This window comes from Eleutherodactylus coqui, chromosome 12 (assembly GCF_035609145.1).
Source record: "Eleutherodactylus coqui strain aEleCoq1 chromosome 12, aEleCoq1.hap1, whole genome shotgun sequence".
NCBI classification, from domain to species: Eukaryota; Metazoa; Chordata; class Amphibia; order Anura; family Eleutherodactylidae; genus Eleutherodactylus; species Eleutherodactylus coqui.
The window spans coordinates 45093862-45112969 of record NC_089848.1 but is presented as its reverse complement, the minus strand read 5'-3'; the positions used below and the strand labels follow the sequence as shown (position 1 = coordinate 45112969).

Below are 19108 nucleotides of genomic sequence, written 5' to 3'. Positions count from 1 at the left end.
TATGGAAAGATGGACCATGGATGGCCTTCTAAGTCTCCTCGCACTCCTCCTAGGTGCTCTTAAGGAGCAACAATTCTCTCTCCTGATACCATGCATTGAAAGGAAGGCGAAAAGAATAAACGTGACATCAAATTGTTATTTTTTTGCGTATGCAGACCCGCACATATACAGTAAAAACAGTGCGTTTTTCTCAGTCCAATATTCCATATGCCTGTGTAAACGAGGCCTAAGCAGTTCTTTAGAAATATTTAGGGATTCCCATTTTCCACCCTACAATATGCGGTAAGTACTTGTCATGAAATAAACCACACACCAATAGTTTTCATGGATATATTTTCTTTTTCTGCTGAAAGTACATTTTTGGGAGTTTCCATTTTGGTACAATTTCACTATATAACAAATTGTTGCAACTGAAGTCAAATGGTAGGTAAATCCATTCATATCCTTCTTAAAAGGCGAGAATTGGCACTCAAATACAGATGGAGCTGAGTTATGGGTCATATATATACAATCTTAGGAGGAAAGAAACAAAAACATTCTTAGTCCATAAAGCATGCACTTTTCTTGACAACTTCCATCAGAAACTATAACCCATCCCTTGCAAATTAATTACTAATTTGGAAAAGATGGGTAAAATTAGACTTGTGCGCTTAGGATACATTTGAGAAAGTGGAGGGGGGGGGGGGTGGTAGTAACTACCAGACTTAATTTATGGATCCAAGATGAGAAGAGACTAAACAGTTTACCTGGTCAACAATACAACTATTTGAAGGTCTTGTTCTAAAATCAGCAGAAAACGCGGTAAATTTGGGGCGGGGGGGGGGATTAAATTTGACAAAATGAGATTGTCGTTAAGTAATCATTCCCTGAAATTTACACCGGAGGAGCTTATACCAAAAAATGTGGAATATTTTGGTTTTAAAGCACATTAGGAGTACCGTTGAGAAAAAAAAAGTGGAGTTTCAGCATACGTGTATATCCGGTAATCCAGATTCTATCTAGAAATTATATCCCAGCTGATATTATATAGAATAATATTTCGCCAGGCCTCTCAGTAGTGCTAACTAAAGAAAACTAATATAAGGCCAACATATCAAAATATGTCAACTTAAATAAAAATGTTAAATCTATGCAGATAATAAATACAACTTTATTAACTGATTGTAGAAGACAGGACTCCGTGAACCACCAATATAAACCATAGCGGCTAGTGCAGTGCTATACGCGGCAGACAGACAGATCTGGAGACGGTCGCTTAATACAACACGGTGAAACTAATCTCTGCCTTAATGAAAACATACAAAGTAGTAATTCAGTGCTTGTAGTCAATTGGTAATAGAACCTGCCCATACCGTCGGTCATTGTATTGTTGAGCGCAGCAGCAATCTTTATTAATGCCAGTTTTCATTACTTAGGTTCAGCATTGAATTGTGTTCTACAAAGCGCACAAAACATTAAAATTTGCCCCCTTGTCCATTTATCTGACAAACCGAACCGTTTTTTTTTTTTTGTTAACCATCAGTACCCCATAGAATTGTGGCTTTATTCGGATTCATTTTCTCCCCCCAGAATTGGTAAGCAACTGTAAAAGGTGGCAGTTCTACCGAACAGTGGCTTAACAAAACAAGAGCAACTCAAAAAAGTCAATCTGTGCTGTAAAAAAAAAAAAAGAATTTATATATTTCAGTCCATTTCTATTATCCCACAACTATATTTTGTTAATTTGGGCTATGTCAAAACGATGAGTGTCTTCACACCAAAAAAAAAAAAAAAGTGGGGGGAAAAAAAAAAAAAGTTGGTCTCTGCCGTTTCCACAATCACTGAGAAAGTAAAATGCAGAGGCGATTATACACAACTCCGAAGGGGAATTTGCTTTGCAATCTTCAAGATGCTTCACTTTCTGTAGGGGAGGTTGGTGACGTAGGGGAAACCAGATCGGGTTTACGGGAGATTCTCTCCAGTTCTGCTTGGACATCTGTTAACACCGGCTTCTGGCCTAAAGGACAAGATTAAACAGTTAGCAGTGACATTACATAGAGCATGCAGAAGCATTTCCCCAATCTGTTGGGGCTCTGGTCACTAACACCTGAACTAAACAGAGGTATAGGGGGAATGGACTGCAGACCGATGAGCTTTCACCAGTTTTTAGCAGTGGTGCTCTGCCAGAAAATTAGTAAAATTATTGTAATTTACTGGCTTATATTATAGCACGTCTCTTGGGCTGAGGGCGGACATACCCCCTTCCAATAAGCCCGACCTATGGCTATAAGCACTGTAAAGGTGGTTTCACACAGGTTTTTGTGGTGTTTTTTCTGGCTTTGGCTAAAACTGCCTGAAGTGGATATATTTCCTTTAAATCCACTTCTGTCCCTGTTTTTATGAAAAAAAAAAAACCTGCCACAAAACCTGTAAGAGAAACTACCTTTAGGGTTCCTGCACACGGGCGGATTTGATTTGCAACAATTTCCGCAGCAAATACCGCCCATAGCCTGCTATGGAGACACGCTGCTTCCTGCACATGAGCTGAAATCCATCCGGACTTTAAAGAAAAAACACTCATCAGTCTCTTGGCTTACAGCAAGGACGTCTCTAACAAAACACATCATCGCTGGAGGCCAAGAGACTGGCAGGCGAGCCGGCAAGACTTCAGGAGAGTGGGGAGAAGGAGAGTACATTTTTGAAAGAATTATTTCTATTTTCTAATTTTATTAAACCAGTGCCGCCCCCCTCCCCCAATCTGAGGTCCTTGCATAATCTCCAGCAATATTAACAACTTGGATTTGTTGCAAATTTTGACCTTCCCCATCAAACTCAATTTACACTATGGGTTTCTGTAAATGCCATCGACTTTGCGGCCACCATGATACACCGCATGCTTTCTGAATACGAGTCCATGGTGGGAGATAAGCAGCTTATCCACCCATGTAAACATACTGTAAAAATGAAGTAGCTTATTCAAGTGTTAAGGCCGTTTAGCACGATTGTCCAAATGGCCTAGGCTTATCTCATCATTGTGGCTTTGTTGTGATTACCATCTGTAAGTTTGCTATAGCCATACAAGTGGTCACCCCTGAATAACCAAGTAAAAGGCCAGAGTTGAGAACTATGTAAATAAACTGATGGCGTGGCTTCAACCCTTCGCAAATTAGCTCCATTATTCAGCAAAGCCACGAAGCCATCAATACCTCCAAAATGTGGCGATCTCACTTCATAGAGAAGAACTGAATCAAAGATGCAATTGACTTTACAGCCCCATTGGATGCTGCAGCTGATTATGCTGTATGACACAAGCATATGTTCTACACCGAATTGCCACTTTATTGGAGACACCCATTTTTTTGGAGCTCCTTTGGCCTCTAGACCCGCAGTAACTTTAGCTACAGGAATCAAAGGACCCCGGATGTGCCAACAAACCATTCCCACACCATTACTCCAACTTCGGAAGCTTGATCGTTTCACATCTGGCAGGAAGATTTCATAAAATCATGCCGCTTGCATTAAATTCTGACCCTCCTGCCAGCGTGGTGCAATTTAAGTCTGGATTCATGTTACCAGGCAAGATAGAGGATAAGTGTCTGACCGATGGGGTTCAACCACTGGAACCGCTGCCAATCACAAGAATGAGGGTCCCTACTAACAGCCTCACGAATGCAGCGGCAGAGCATATGCACCGTCACTCCATTCATCTCTACAGGGCTACTGAGGAGAAGCTGATATATAGATGAATGAAGCAGTAGAGCATGTATTCGACTGCTGCTCCATTCACATACGGGGACATGGGACTCATTTTTTGTGATTAACAGGTGGACCCCTCCACTGATCGGACAATTACCCCCTATCCTGTAGATATAAGATTACTACCCTCCCCTTTTATTTACAGTTTTCCATAATCTGCAGAGAGAGAGTTTCCCAAGTCAGTAATTTGGTACGCCTCGCATAACGCCTCATTTTGCAATCCAAAGGTGGAGTAGCTGTTTTCTTTGGCAGCGGTTGGTATTACCTCCTGAATTGCCCGCAGGGCTGCCTGTTCCTCCAGGTCCGGGTGTCCCAGCTTTCTTGCTTAACAAGCTGTTGAAGAAGTTTGCTAGCACTCCTTCGCTTGTCGTTCCAGCTGTGATGAAAGCACATGAAATGGTTAATGCGAGCGCTTCACGTTGCAATATCATTTCTCTGCTAAAGTGTAACAGTCAGCACTTCCCATACCTTTCATATTGGGGTCAATTTTCTTTGTGCCAGCTGGGACTGGTGACACACTGGCAACATTAGAAGTGCCCGACCTGCTGGGTGTCCTTGGAGAGCCACCGGGGACTCTAGGAGATGCATCCTGTGATAAAGGAACATAAGAGTTAGCAGGGGGATCCAACTTAAGCTCGTTATGTCAAACGGTTGGTCCGTCCATGTATAATACATGAAGGAATGCCAGAAATAGAAAAATGTCATAGCGACAGCGCTGAACACGAGGGATGCCGGGAGCTCGACACCCTTCTTCTTTCACACTGGCGTTGCGAGTTCTCTGCCCCCATTAACCTCATCACGCCCCAAGGCGCACAGTTATGCCTTTGGGCACGCAGGGTATATTGGGAGCAGATCCCCCTCCATACACAGCGGGTGCCAGCTGTCTTAGACAACGGACATCCACCTGCAACAGCTGTGATCAGCGTTTCAGTCCGAAAGTACAGCCTTCTGTTGCTGCAAAAAGGCTGACCCAGAAAAAAAAAAACAACAACCGTAAAAGTGTGTATTGCGTTTCATCAAAATACTAACGACTAGCTGTCCGTCCGTGCGTGGGTTTGTGAGTGACTTACATGCTCCGCCTCTGATCTCATGATGGTGATGTCATCAAAGGTCCTTCATCCCCAGTGAGGGAGTTACATGCTCGTCCCTTGATCACATGACAGACATCACAGGTCCTGTCCAGCTGCATATTATTATATTCCACAACACTTCTGCTTGATTCGCAACCTGATTGGTTGTTTGGGTTGGCTGATTCACAGCGATTGGTTGTTTGGGTTGGGTCGAGCAGAAGTGTTGTGGAATATAAAAATATGCTGTCCGGCTAGACGTTTGTTAGTATTCCATAGCAACTAAAACCACAGGGGGGTTGTAGTCCGCCCGTAATCTGCACAAGAATGCAGGACCTATGATGATATCAGTCATGTGATAAGGGGCGGAGCATGCAAGTCATGCACTCTGGATGAGCATCACCGTCATGTGATTAGGGGCAGAGCATGATGGTGACGTCATCACAGGTCCTTCCTCTCCTGTGCTGTGCTGCTTCTGATCCCTGTTGTATGGGATGAACAATGTATGTATCAGAGCTGTGTGTGTGACGTACATGTAGCAGAGCTGTGTGGTGCACTGCGCCACCAGAAACACTGGCCTATAATTTCCTAATAAATACTAGTATTTCCCTATTGATCTGTAGTGAACATCTGTCCGCAGCGCTGTATGTACAAGCAGCCTTATTGTCTTAAGCTCTCCTGGGTCATTAGTTGCTTTATGTATGAGTGATTGTCAGCGATTTACTAAGAGAAAAGATGTCAGGACTGGAATGTGATGAAACAAGTTTCCAATGGCTGCATATAAACTAGAAATACGCAAGCAAGTAGCATAACATACATGAAACTGCGCCATGAGTCAGAAGCTTCACAATCTGGATGGTTTACCATAGAATGTGCTTGGAGGTCATGTAACTAAGATCTTCTTTAGGAAATCCTGCACCTCTCCACTTTTTGTGTTTTGCGTGCGGTCCATTTATTTTTCGCTCTCACACATAGTATACAAGCAAGGATTTTTTTCCTAAAATGTGCCAATACGTTCCCTACATTTACCGGAATGTTTATAGTTATGTATGTCCTTTATTACAATAACGTTTATTAATGTCTCCAAATCTTCAGATTCATGGAACGTGTTTTTTTCAGTCTAGAATTGTTGCATTATTTACACGTCTCCTTAGAATATTGGTAGGAATGCTCATCGGGTTGTTGACTGACTCATGTGCATCTAAGGGCTCATTCACACTAGTGTTTAGCCTGCGTCCAGGCTTTCCTTCTCTCTGTTCCGCTCTTGGATCAGAGAGATGTAATTAAAGGGAACCAATCATGACCTTTCAGCCCCATCAGCTATGTTAGGGGGCTCAAAGGTCAGGAAAGGGGAGCATTGTTCAATACTCACTGGGCGCCCTCTTTCTGTGCTGTGTCCCCATGCGACTCTTTCCAGCCAGCTGTGCGCACGCTCCCCCATTCAGCTCTATGGCAGAGTGCGCACACAGAGCCGGCTGGAAAGTGTCACTACGTGTGCGCATGGCAACTACATTGGGACGCAGTGCTGGAATGGTGCACCCAGTCGGTATCAAGCACCACTCCACAGACTCCCCATTCCCTAACTTTGAATTCCTATAACAGTTTGTGGGGCTCAAAACATCATGGCAGGATCCCTTTAAAAAAAATCCCATTTTTTTTACCACCATTGATTTTAATGGGCTTTTTAAAAACCCATTGAAATGAAACGGTGGTAAAAATGGAACCGTTTACCTGTGTGTTAATTCTGTCTTTCTATTCCAAAAACAGAACAGAGAGAAGTAAAGCCTGAACACTTTACTAATACTAGTGTGAATGAGCGGGTCGTTTGTATTCAGAGGCCGACAACACATACTGACTTCTTTCTCATCGCTGAGGCCTGTGTCACACGGCCATATTTGTGCATGTGATATGCAGAAAATAGAACCCATTGATTTCAATTAGTTCGTTCACAAGCACACACTGGCGTGTGCAATTCGGTTGCGCAAACCCGCCCCCCCCCTCCCCTAAACCCCAGCATGTTTTATTTTCCTGCGCATTAAACTAATTGGCCGTTGCAATGGCTGAGAGCATTGGTGCATGTTGTTTTGCGTGTGCAATTGCACATGCAAAAAGTATAGTAAAAACAGTGCTGCGCAATTTGCAAACAGGCATACGCTTGTGTGACAGAGGCCTGAGGGTTTGCTACAATGACATGAAATTAAGGCAATTCTTTGTGTGCCACACCCATCAGCAGAATAAGTCTTTCCTGTCCAGTAAAAAGGTTCTCATTTTCAAGCAGCAAGTAGATATCCTGCAGCACAGTATGTTACAAAGTTACCCATCTCCCTACAGACTAACAGAAACCCCCCTGTAAGTAAATGGTCCCGCCACAGAGCATTAGACACAATAACACTACTTACTGGACGCCCTGCAGACGATGGGGGTTGTTTTGCCAGCAGTGTCTGGTGAGGAGCATAAACAGTTCTACATTAGAGGACGTGTCACAATGACAAACATGAAAATAACAAAACTTGTATTCACCGACACCGTGTAATAACTAAACACGTATCCTGCAGGAGCCAGAAACATGTAGACACTTACCTGCAGCTTCATAAGGAATACTTGATCATCCTCTGCAACAATCTCTTTCTCATGAACAAACTGGAGGGGAAAATAGTAAAGTAGCAAAATAAGGAGAGTTTACCCTGAAAAGATTGACTAAATCTACAAATAGCAGTGGTATAAATATGTGATATTCAATGCTAAGAAAAATACCCGTCTTTTACCCGTTTCCATTGGGTCCACTGCTGGCTACTTCCCTCAATGCTTCTAAGGGCTTAGCAGTCTGCAGCTCTATTACATACTTCCAGGCCACTGCAATGCAAGCAGACTTATACACCGCAATAGGACTGCAGAGAGCTACTGCAATACCAGCCATCCACTATAGAAGTTGTACAAATGGCACAAGTGTGGTGACTGCTGATGATCGCTGCAGTGACTAATCTTGGCTGTAAACAAGCAGGGCGGCTATACTAGGGGAGCAGGACGGCTATACTAGGGGAGCAGGACGGCTATACTAGGGGAGCAGGACGGGTATACTAGGGGAGCAGGACGGGTATACTAGGGGAGCAGGACGGGTATACTAGGGGAGCAGGACGGGTATACTAGGGGAGCAGGACGGGTATACTAGGGGAGCAGGACGGGTATACTAGGGGAGCAGGACGGGTATACTAGGGGAGCAGGACATTGTGGTTCGTTGCTGCAATTTAGTAAGTTTATCATATTTACAGATAGGATTCGACAGGATGAAATACCGCTTTAATACAGAATCATTCAGGAGATAGAACTGTAGCTACTAACAGCCAGTGGTTTCTGCCAGTGGCTGACACATTAACCCCTCGAAGACCTGAGTGTTTAGGTCCTGAAAAGGACCAGACACTTTTTATAGATTTTACCCATGTGGTGGTTTTAGGGCTTTTTTTTTTTCCTTGACTGATAAAATTATTTTACTGTGTTTTTTGTCACATAGGGGGATATTTTTTAACACCCTTTTTCACAGAAATTTTAGATTTTTTAAATTTATAAAATTCTGCATTTTTAATTAACTTTGACCATTATACATTATTTTGACATAAATACTTAAGTTTCTTTATCTTTTATTTATTCCAAGACATTGGAAGTCACCCTCCTTTCCCTCAAGACTGACATGGATGGAGGTCCTCAATTCCCTATGGTGTTTTCCAGCACAATACTATTGATGACCCATCCCCAGGATAGCTCATCAACAGTTGATTGGCATGGGTCCACCGCTTGGGACTCCTGCTGATCAGCTGACTAAAATAAGAGCAGCACTCTTGTGAGTGTCACTCTCATTTCAGTCCAAACCGAAGCACAACGCCGTACATTGTATATAGTGGCAGTGCTTGGTATTGCAGCTTGGTTTCATTCACTTGAATGAGACAGAGGTGCTCTCAGGCCATGTGACCAATGTACATGACGTCACAAGCCCATCTGCATCATCAAGGTGAGCACATCAATCCCAGCACTGTGACATAAAAAAAAATATATAGGATACAAATGTTTCCCGAGAATTGTAAGGCAACACTGAGGCTGGCATTGTCGAGGGGTTTGGGTCACTAGCCGCCTTTGTAGGTGGGACAGGCCCACCTTGACTGAAAAAAAAACTGAAGCCGTTCTTGATTAACCCCTTGTCCAGCGAAACAGAAAAAACTGACAACCAAATCAAAAATTATATAATCTCACTGAAAGGTAAAGGGGTAGAGAATACTTGAATACATTCCTAGTATCAGGATATGCAAAAACCAAGACTGACTCTAATCCGGCCTAACAAAGATAGTTATCTATGGTGTGTAATATTTATATCCATGTCTTGTATCTTACTCACGACCTGAAGGTTGCGGGTTCAATCCCCGCTTGGTGCAGGTAGCCGGCTCAAGGTTGACTCAGCCTTCCATCCTTCCGAGGTTGGTAAAATGAGTACCCAGCTTGACTGAGGGGGTAAAAGATGACTGGGGAAGGCAATGGCAAAGCATCCCACAAAAGCGTCACGATGTGACGTCACCCTAGGAGTCAGGCATGACTCGGTGCTTGCACCAGGGGACTTTACCTTTACCTACCTTGTATGTAAGGTTTTGCCTAATGCTATAGAACTATACTTGTCAACTTATTTTCACAAGAAACATAAGACTTAAGTGTGAATTACCTTTCGCACTGGTGGTTTAGTGACAATATCTTCAAAAGTGTCATCTGGTTTTAGTGTTTGGAAATTTTCATGTAATATTCCTATTTTCTTGTCATTGTCCCATCCTGCTGGACTGGAGAAAAATAAGAATTTCAGACAATAGAAAAGGATAATGCTTGAAGAGCAAAAACAAACCCCAAAAAACTCACAATCGTCTACTGCCAATACATACATTGGCAATCTCACATCACTACCCAGACATGACATACAAGTTTGGTGCAGAAAGGTGGCAGAAAAGTCAATGGAACAGAGTTTAGATCTAATATGTGTTTAGTTTGTTTACTCAAAATAATTTTTACCATCTGACTGCAAATTAAGTTCTAGACTTCAGTTCCTAGTAGCTTTCCAATACCGTGCTAGTTTTTGGGCAGACCCAAGTGTCTACTGGTTTCAGAAACACTATATTTTCTTCTTAGGGAGAGCACCTAGATGGTGTGTGAGAAGACTTATAAGGCCATTCATGCTCCTCTAGGGTAATATGCAAATAAGGGAGATTGAACAATACCTCTGCAGCGCCACCTGTTGGAAGGCAGCATTCTTTCAAATCAATATTAGATTCTTTGTACAAGCCTTGTAACAATGACGGGAATTGAAAACAGTCAAAATCCAGAAACTCTTTTGGTTTCAGAAACACGCACATCTTAAATACTGGGCACCTGTGCAAAGATTTTAGTGAAAAATCCCTCCTTTTAATTGGAATAGAAATCCATATACGAGATGGTCTATTGCCCACTTACACAAGGGAATTTATAGTTTAGATGCAGCGATCTGGGGATTAGTAGAATCAGTGAGTACTTACATAAATACTGCATCTTTTTCCACAACCACAGCAGGCATGTTGAAAGGAAATCCGTATAATTGTTGAACAATATATTTATATACAATGTCAATGTTTTTGTTCTCTTTTATTGATGTATAAATTAGTGCAGCGCCATCTGAAGGGAACCGGTCAAGGAAGTAATACATTATAGAAAGAAGCACTTGTTCAATACCTGCAATCCAACAGGAGCCTTTTTCAAACCAACATAGCCCTTCGGCCAGTCTCACACAAGCGTATGTAAAAACAATGCTGCGTTTTTTACGTGGCATTTTACTGCATACAGAGCTGCATTTTATGCGCATGCATGCATTTTTTTGTACAGTAACAACGCAAGCAAGATGACGTCCCAACCTCTTTCTCCCCGCCCAGTGGCGTAGTGACCTGCATGAAGAACACAGTATTACACATGCAATTACTGCGTTTTTCACGCACTGCATTCATGTCAATAGATTCTGTATGTAAAATACACGCTGAAGTGCTGAAAATAGGACATGCAGCGCGTAATTTTGCAAGCGTGAAATACGCTAGTGTGAGTCTCCAATAAAATACATGGAGCTGTAGTGCTGTCAAAAACCGCACAATGCGTGGTAAAACAATGGTTGTGTGAGAGTGTCCCTAAGCCCCATTTACAGGCAACCATTATCGCTCAAAATTCGTATAAACGATGGCATATGAGCAATAATCGTTGCATGTAAATGCTACCATCATTCACTTTACAGCTGAATGATGTTAAAGTGAGCTTAAGGCTGCATCCGCACGGGCAACAAAACATCGCTCGTGTGAAAGAACCCATTGGCAACCATGGGTTTCACATTGTAGCGATCATTCTTTTGCCCGTGCGGATGCAGCCTTAGGGCTTATTCACACGTCCATATATCAGCCGGGTTTTCAACCCTGGCCGATATACGGTGTCCCTTTCTGCAGGGGGAGGAGGCAGGCCGGGCTCGGTGCACTGAGCCCCTCTCCGCCCCTCACCACTGTTTACAATGGGAGGGCCGGGATGGGGACGGAGCTAAGTTCCACCCCGTCCCATTGCAAATAGTGGTGAAGGGCGGAGAAAGAGCGGGAGCTCAGTGCACTGCTCCTCGCCTGGCCTGCCTCCTCCCCCTGCAGAAAGGGACACAGTATATCGGCCGTGCTTGAAAACCCGGACGATATACGGATGTGTGAATAAGCCCTAAAATCCATCATTCAGCCGGAGAGAAGATAACAGACCACAATATGTGTTCTCCAAGGGAGTACTGATTACATTGTATTCAGCTGACAGCCCCTGCAGGAACAAAGTAGCTGATTGCAGAGCTCAGACCACGTGTTGTGTTCTGCAACCAGCTTCTGGAGGCTCATTTACATGCAAATGAAACTGATAAAGTGCTTATGGACAGTAGTGCCCATTAGCACTTTATGCAAAATGATCACGGAAACTGTCAATCTTTCAATCTTTGAAATATTGTCTTTGCTTGTAAATAAGCCTTTTCAGAAGTACACTACTAGCTGACAGTAGGACACAAGAAAACTCACAAAACACATTATTCTCATCATGGTTTTGAGACTTGTTCTCGGAAAAATACAAACTATTCAGTTAACTGTATCATAATTTGAGAAAGTAGCCAGTTAACTGCAGTATTGATGGCAGCTAAGCTTACTTCTGCCTTGAATAACAGCACCCAAAAGTGTCCTATATATCAGACTCCTTACAAGGAGTGTCTGCAATAAATATATGCATGTCGTTCCATTGCTAAATAATTTCTAGACCAAATGACAGTATGTAGAAAGCCTAATGCTTGCCCAGGGATATAATGCTCATAGCTAACAGGGCTGTACAGCAGTAATCTACGCTAGCTAACTTGCACGCGAACTTTTTAGATTATGAAAGGCCTTATTAAATGTATAATGCACATCAGTTATGCCAGCCCCTTGTGTTAAAATACTACATGGTATTCTACAGGGTTTGTCCTACTAAAGAAAGTTTCTCCCTAGTCACTGGATCTGATCAGGACCCCAACCAATCCCATGAACAGGGGTCCCGAAGTTCCGTAGAATAGTGACTATTCATGCGTAACGGCTACTCCATTCATTTCAAATATGGGATACTGGAGATCGCCAAGAGCTTGAATGCAGCGATCTCTAGAGTCCCAATGAAATTAAAGGCACCACTCCAGCAAAACCAAGTTTTTTCATCCCTGCCTCCCTCACCGGATTGTTTGTCACCCTCTCTGGACATTATGTATATTGCAGCTAATTTCATGCAGTGCAACCTCTTGTCTGGATGTTTAGATTTCTCCCGGTTTTCTCTTCATCTATGCAAAACTAGCAATCCCATGATGCATTAGCACAGCACCACATGACCAACTAAAGCCAGGACCATGCCTGCTGGGAGGACAGAGTGAATATCATTACCCTATCCTAAATAAACTAAAGACCACAAGTGTGCAGTCATGAGAATGAATAGTCATTTCCTTCATTATAACTGTGACAGGAGCCTCTAATCATCAGCAGCAACTGTAAAAGGAATTTAGGTCTCCCTCTGTGAAGAGCTTGTGCGTTACAGTCCAAGTAATAGGAAAGAAAAATTATGCGGACTGAAAAAGTGACCTCTAGAGAGCACAAAGCCAAGTAAATGTCAGATGGTCAAAATGAGATTGTATGACCACTTGTGGAGAAAGACAGAAAGGAAAAATTACATAAGGAAATACTAGCTGATTTATATATATACTCGAGGGCTAGTCATAATAAAGGGAAAATAATTCACTGGAGTGACTCTAATGTTGCTGCAGCACACATGCATGACTGCCGCTCCACTCATTGGAAAATCTTATAGGACCCCTATTCTCATGGCTGGCAGGAGGGTCAGTGTTAGAACAGCACTAGTGGAAAGGGGTAACCATTTCATGAGAAAACCGCTTTAAAGCTACTGTAGACACAGTTTTACACTTGCCATTGCTTCTTGTCATTGTGGAAAGTGAGACAAGAAGCAGCCAGATACTTCTAGCAGTGGCTTATCTTCTGGCATAACAAAGTATTAGGCATTTTAAAATCCATCGGCTAAATGTACTAAGCCCGGCATTTCCTACACCGGACTTAAGGCCCATTTACACGCAAAGATGATCGCTCAAAATTTGTTCAAAACATAGGGAGATTGACAGTTTGTGATTGTTTTGCATAAGCTGCTAATGGGTGATAATGCCCATTAGGAGCTTATTACCTTCATTTGCATGCAAATGAGCCTCCAGGAGCTGCATGCAGAGAACATCAGGTGGGCTGTTCTCTGAATACAGCTCCTTTGTTCTGCCGCTGAGCTGCAAGCTGAATACAATATGATAAGCTGCTTCCGTGGAGAACACAGCGTGCGGTCCCTGCTATCAGCTGTCTGGCCAAACAATGGATTTTATGCTTACTCAAAAATCATTCTTCGGACAAAAAGTAAACAATGGTAGAATTTACACGCAACGATTATCGCTCAAAAGACATCTTATGAGCGAATTTTGAGTCATAATCATTGCGTGTAAATGGGCCTTTAGTACAATTTCCCTGGGCGCACAGTGCCCTAAATACATGAAAAGGCACACACCTCTTCATGTATTTAGAGCTTTCCCAACTTCTTTATACGGCTTCACAGAAATGTACGCCAGGTTCCATCCAGTCATACATTTCTTGCATAATTTACACCAGTTTCCGGCACAACCATACATAAGTCTGTCATTTTGGGGAGGCCCTATTCCCTCCAGACAAGCCCTGCCAACTTTTCAAAAAAGCATCAGGGCCGGTGCAGAAGGCTGAAAACCCGCTAAATGTCTTCCCAAGTGGCCCTTATGCAAAATTTTGCAAATTATCTGTGCCAGAAATAAAACCGCTTACGACCTTAAGTGTACCCCATGTAACATCCTCATTTCCCACGACACCTACCACTGGAAAACTGCTGGATAGGCCCATTAGATTATTGGTGTAAATGGCCAACTTTGTTCTGTAAACTCATGTAATGTATCAGGTTAGGCAAAGCTTTGAACGCTCTTGGAAAAAAGGATACATTGTAAACAAAACTTCCTGATATGTGACTGAATAAAGTCGAAGTGCTCATCTGTATAGTCATGTTCTTTTTCCAAAATACTAATGGCATCACACTGAAAAAAATAGAGAGAAATTAATGAAATAAGCTATTAGCAGGGAAGAGCAAAAAGCTAAAACTCATAACAGCAGATGATTTTATTTTTACGAAGAAGAACCTGAAGTAATAAAGAGAATCCCAGGAACAACGGCAGCTTTCTAATATACTTTTAATCTACACTCTTGTTTATGTCCCTCACTGTGGTCAAGGCATTTATTTGATTTCAATCAATTCACTAGGCGAAAATCTGCATAAGGCCGGTCTCACACGAACGGATGGGATTCCGCATTCGTATTTCCGCAGCGGAAGACCTGAGATCATTCGCGGAAAGTTATTGTGAAGTCGTGGAAGATCGTGGATGCAAGCGCATCGTCCGCGTGGAAGAAAGATCTCGCTCCTCCCCAGCTTTTCTATCTATTTTCCTATGAAGTAGCGAGCATTTCTGCTGCTAATACGCAATATTAATTGTATATCGGCGACAGACCACTCGCATCTATTGACTTCAATGGAGGCCATTCACGCGGAAGCCACACTAAAATAGAGCATGCTGCAATTTTTCTTCGGCTTGTGAAATCTGCAATTCCCATCCGCACGTGTGAGCGAATGGGCGAAAGTTCATGCCTTACTATATATATATATATATAAATATAAATTTTTTTAAAAAAGTCAGTTAAAAGCAGAACAAACTTCAAATTTCAGATTTCTCCCTGCTAGCTCAGCCATCCATGAACTACCATAGTTATTTTCCCATACCCTAGTTATGTCATGCCCATGTCCATTGACTTGAGCAGCCCTCATTAAGCTATGCCATACAGCCTAGGGCATTACTGTGCATGAATAATTCAAGGAGTGATTATAGAATCCTCTCTTTACTATTGTTTATAACCGCCATCAACTTCCAGGGCTCTACATAAGAAATACGGAGAATGTAAAATACATAGAACTATAAAAACACACAAGTCTGCTGTCAAAGTTCATTTCAAAACAGGAAGTGTTGACAAGTCATGTGACAGAAAAAGTAAGTTACGGGTCACCTGAGATAAAGGTGAGCGCACACGCTGTGTGACCGCAGCTCTGGTGCAGGCGGAAACCACCAGCAGATATTTTTTAAGTGCCTCAATTGTGAGAAAATTTATAGACCAATGGAAAACAAGTCAAGCGGCTGAGAGCAGATTTCTAGTGCCGTTGTCTAAATGACTCTTGGAATTTCTCCAACCTTTGATCAAAACATGAATCTAATGTAGACCCCCTTTCCCTACTGAGAGCATACACGTACGCCCGCAACCGGTGTGGAGTGTATGGAGTGGACTTAAGAGCCAAGCCCGCTTCACGCCCAGCGACTGTCAGATGTGCATTGTGCCCGTAGGAATGAAGACTTCAGCCATTCGTGGCAGAGTCTGGCTGTGGCTGACAGCTGGTGTCCCGATACAACAGATACACACTGTTGACCCCTTAAATCAATGTCAATCACGGCATGCATGTACTTAGCTCCTCCCTTCCTCCGCTCTGTTATCTATGTGACATCATTGGCCCTTCTCCATGTAATTACTGAGGGCTAATGGGTTGATATTGCAATAGAACACCAGTCAACGGCCTCAAGGTTCGCCATGGTTTCTAATGTGAATGAATAGAAACAATACACTGCAGTGCAGAATTACTACAGTGTATTAGCAAAGTGATCATAGGATCACAGGTTCAAGTCCCTTACAGGGACATAGAGGTAAAATAAATAACCAATACATTTATTAAATTACACAATGCAAGAATTGCAGTTTTTGGTCACCCCACCGTAATGATATAATTAATTTACCAGTTTATTATTGGAAAGAGAATTGGTGGAATAAGTGAAAATAGTGGATAAAACAAAATGTCATCCCATCAACAGACCTTTGTGCAAATAACGACTACAGGAATGCCAAGGTTATGTGTGAGCGTGTCTTCTCCTAAGGGCAAAATCACACTTTCATCCCGATCATCTTGTGAGGATGTACTTCTTCTCTGAGGAGAAGCAGGGAATTCATCTCCAGGCTCTACATACTCTTGGAAACTTCTAACCACTGGAAAGGAAAAGAAAAATATATACATATTGAAGAAACTATCTGGACTTTGTTCATTTTAAGGCATTTCATATAGGACTCTTTCAGATGAGCGAGAGCAATAAAACCGCTACAAAATTGTGGCGATATCGCAGCTGTCAGTGATGCCGGGTTTTTTTTTTAAGTTACACAGCACTGAATGAACCAATGATATGGCTCTGACTGGCTGAGTAGTGCTGGATGAACCAATGAGAGCCATCGCTTCCTGGAGGGCGGGATTTATGATAGCATCAGAGAAAACAGCAGTAATGTGAAGGAACCCATTGGAAATTATGGGCTTCACTTACATGCATTTTTTTGCACGTTAGTGAAAGCGGCCTAAAGGGGTTGTTCTTCATCCCATGTTTGAAAAGAGGGAGGCTATACTTATCTCACCTAATCCCCAATTCCATGCTGGTTAGTCTTTTACTTCCAGCTACAGAAGCAAAGGCATCCCAACACAGGGACAGCATCATTGGCTTAGTGCACTTGGAAGGTAAGACCAGTGGGGAATCAGACACCAGTAGGATAGGAGTGGAATGGGATTGGGCGAGGTAAGTATGTCCAATTTACAACATTTTAAGTTTGTTTGTTAAAATAAAAAAAATAAACAAAAAAAAATTGTCCCTGGACAACCCCTTTTTAAAATGAGTCAGATGACATTGATGAGGGTTATGATCTCCACCAATTGCTACAAGCAAACACATCTCTTCAGCTTCAACATGGGCAACTGAATTTCCAAGGTGTGCCAGCGAGTTCCCACTTCATTCAGTCACCTAAACCGCTAGTACACGGACTCCCAACTACCGACATCTACCTGTCTTGTGCTTTATAACCTGCTTGGTAGAAGGCCCTGCGTGGCAATTTTAAAAGGATGAGATAACATTTTCATCTTGAACTGAAACCATAAATTGGACAGCAGGCTAGAGATGAGCTGGGAATAAAGCATTTCATAGGTTTATTTAGAATACGTCTAGATGAACACAACTACCACCATTTGGGTGTAAGCCCTTTATCAAGCTAGTACAAACTTAAAAACCCCTCTGGCACTACCCATACCATCACCCATAGGCTAAAATGACATCTGTTTAATGGGTTTTTTCCCCCCTTTTTTTTTGTAAAACAGGATGCCATTTTATCCTGAGGCCGCCTGCACAGTGGTGGATTTTTGCACGGAAGCTGTCCGGACAGGTTCCGCCAAGCGACGGTACAAGGGGAAAACATTTTGAAAAAAGAAATATATATCTGTACAGCACATGTCTGATGGCAAGCTTCCGGGTCCATCTGCAGTACAGATAAAGAGGAGAAATGACAGGGTCGGATCCTGCTGTGGACTCCCGCTTGCAGTATCCAACTCTGATGTGTGCAGGTGGCCTATCTGTGACGGATATCATTATCTCCATGGTGGAGTCACTTGGACAACACAGTAAATGAAAGCCAATATGATGGCGAAGATCAATCATTTTCTGATTACAAAAAAATAAAAATTAAAACAAAATCTGAAGGTTACTGAAGTGTTTAGTCATCGAATCCCAATTGTTTTGCTCCAATACATTCTCATATAGCAGCCCCAATTGTGGAATCGTGTTGGGACATAGCCATTGGGAAAATACTAAACGTACTTTTCTCTTCCATGTCTTTCATCTCCTCCGGTGCAATCTTCAGCTTGTCCATATGTTCCCGGACAACACTCGCCCATTTCTGTAGTGAATCCAAGGCTAACCACGGCCGTGACATGTCTACAATCAACATAACTAATGTGTCCTTCACACTGCTGGGATCCATAGTGAACTTCAGCAACCCTTTGTAATAGAGATCACCATCCAAGATCCACATGTTGCATCTGGTCTGATCTGAAGTAAGAGACAAGCAGTCAGTACATTGAGAAAGTGGGAAATAGCTAACTGTAAATACCTAATTAACAAAACAAATATGATAAATGTAACAACTTTTGGCCTGAGACATCCAAGTCTGGGATGACTTGCACCCACTCAGAGGCCATAGGTGACTATTGTCCTGGGAAGGGCGGTCCAGGTTGTCTATCAGTTACATACAGAGAGCTTGTCTGATCTGGACCTTTGATCACTCGGAATCTATACCACACTGTACACATTTACAGCTTATACTGTATAATGTCTGTAGATACATTGCTTTACTTATTTTTTACCGATATGATAAACACCACATATTTTACACCTCAGCAGCATTCACGTTTTTGTATATCATCCAAAACAAGTTATTGCAGCCAAAAATCTTATTCACATCAATGAGAAGGCTGCCTGCAATACCAAGCCTGGCCACTGCAGTAGGAGTGGCACCATCTGCTTCCTGTAGAAATCAGTGCAGTGCACTGGCCCAGAGAACACCCGATTGGCAGGGATTCCTAGCGATGGACAAGCGCTCTTTCTAAGGATAGGCCATTAATAGTTTACAACTCAACAACTCCCTTAAAATTAATGTGTCATGTATTTAAGATTTCATTCATAAGCCCTTAAATGTGTAGGGTTGTTTACCCTTTCACATGTACATGCATGCCCTCTGGTGGCAGGAGATGTATGGAGCGGGCCT

At 42.6% G+C, this 19108-nt stretch overlaps 1 protein-coding gene across 1 annotated transcript in view; it reads right to left on the bottom strand.

The window, feature by feature from the left end:
* Positions 1 to 316: 316 nt before the first annotated feature.
* DYNC1LI1 (dynein cytoplasmic 1 light intermediate chain 1) overlaps positions 317 to 19108 on the bottom strand; it is a 29703-nt gene continuing 10911 nt past the window's right edge. Inside the window, exons 4-13 of the mRNA XM_066585631.1 lie at positions 18163 to 18393; positions 16353 to 16522; positions 14388 to 14481; positions 10343 to 10478; positions 9505 to 9616; positions 7383 to 7442; positions 7202 to 7243; positions 4204 to 4324; positions 4001 to 4111; positions 317 to 1996 (exon numbers count right to left, since the gene is read on the bottom strand). Of these exons, the coding sequence (XP_066441728.1) occupies positions 1884 to 1996; positions 4001 to 4111; positions 4204 to 4324; positions 7202 to 7243; positions 7383 to 7442; positions 9505 to 9616; positions 10343 to 10478; positions 14388 to 14481; positions 16353 to 16522; positions 18163 to 18393 (1190 nt within the window). The 3' untranslated portion in view covers positions 317 to 1883. The remainder of the gene's footprint in view (positions 1997 to 4000; positions 4112 to 4203; positions 4325 to 7201; positions 7244 to 7382; positions 7443 to 9504; positions 9617 to 10342; positions 10479 to 14387; positions 14482 to 16352; positions 16523 to 18162; positions 18394 to 19108) is intronic.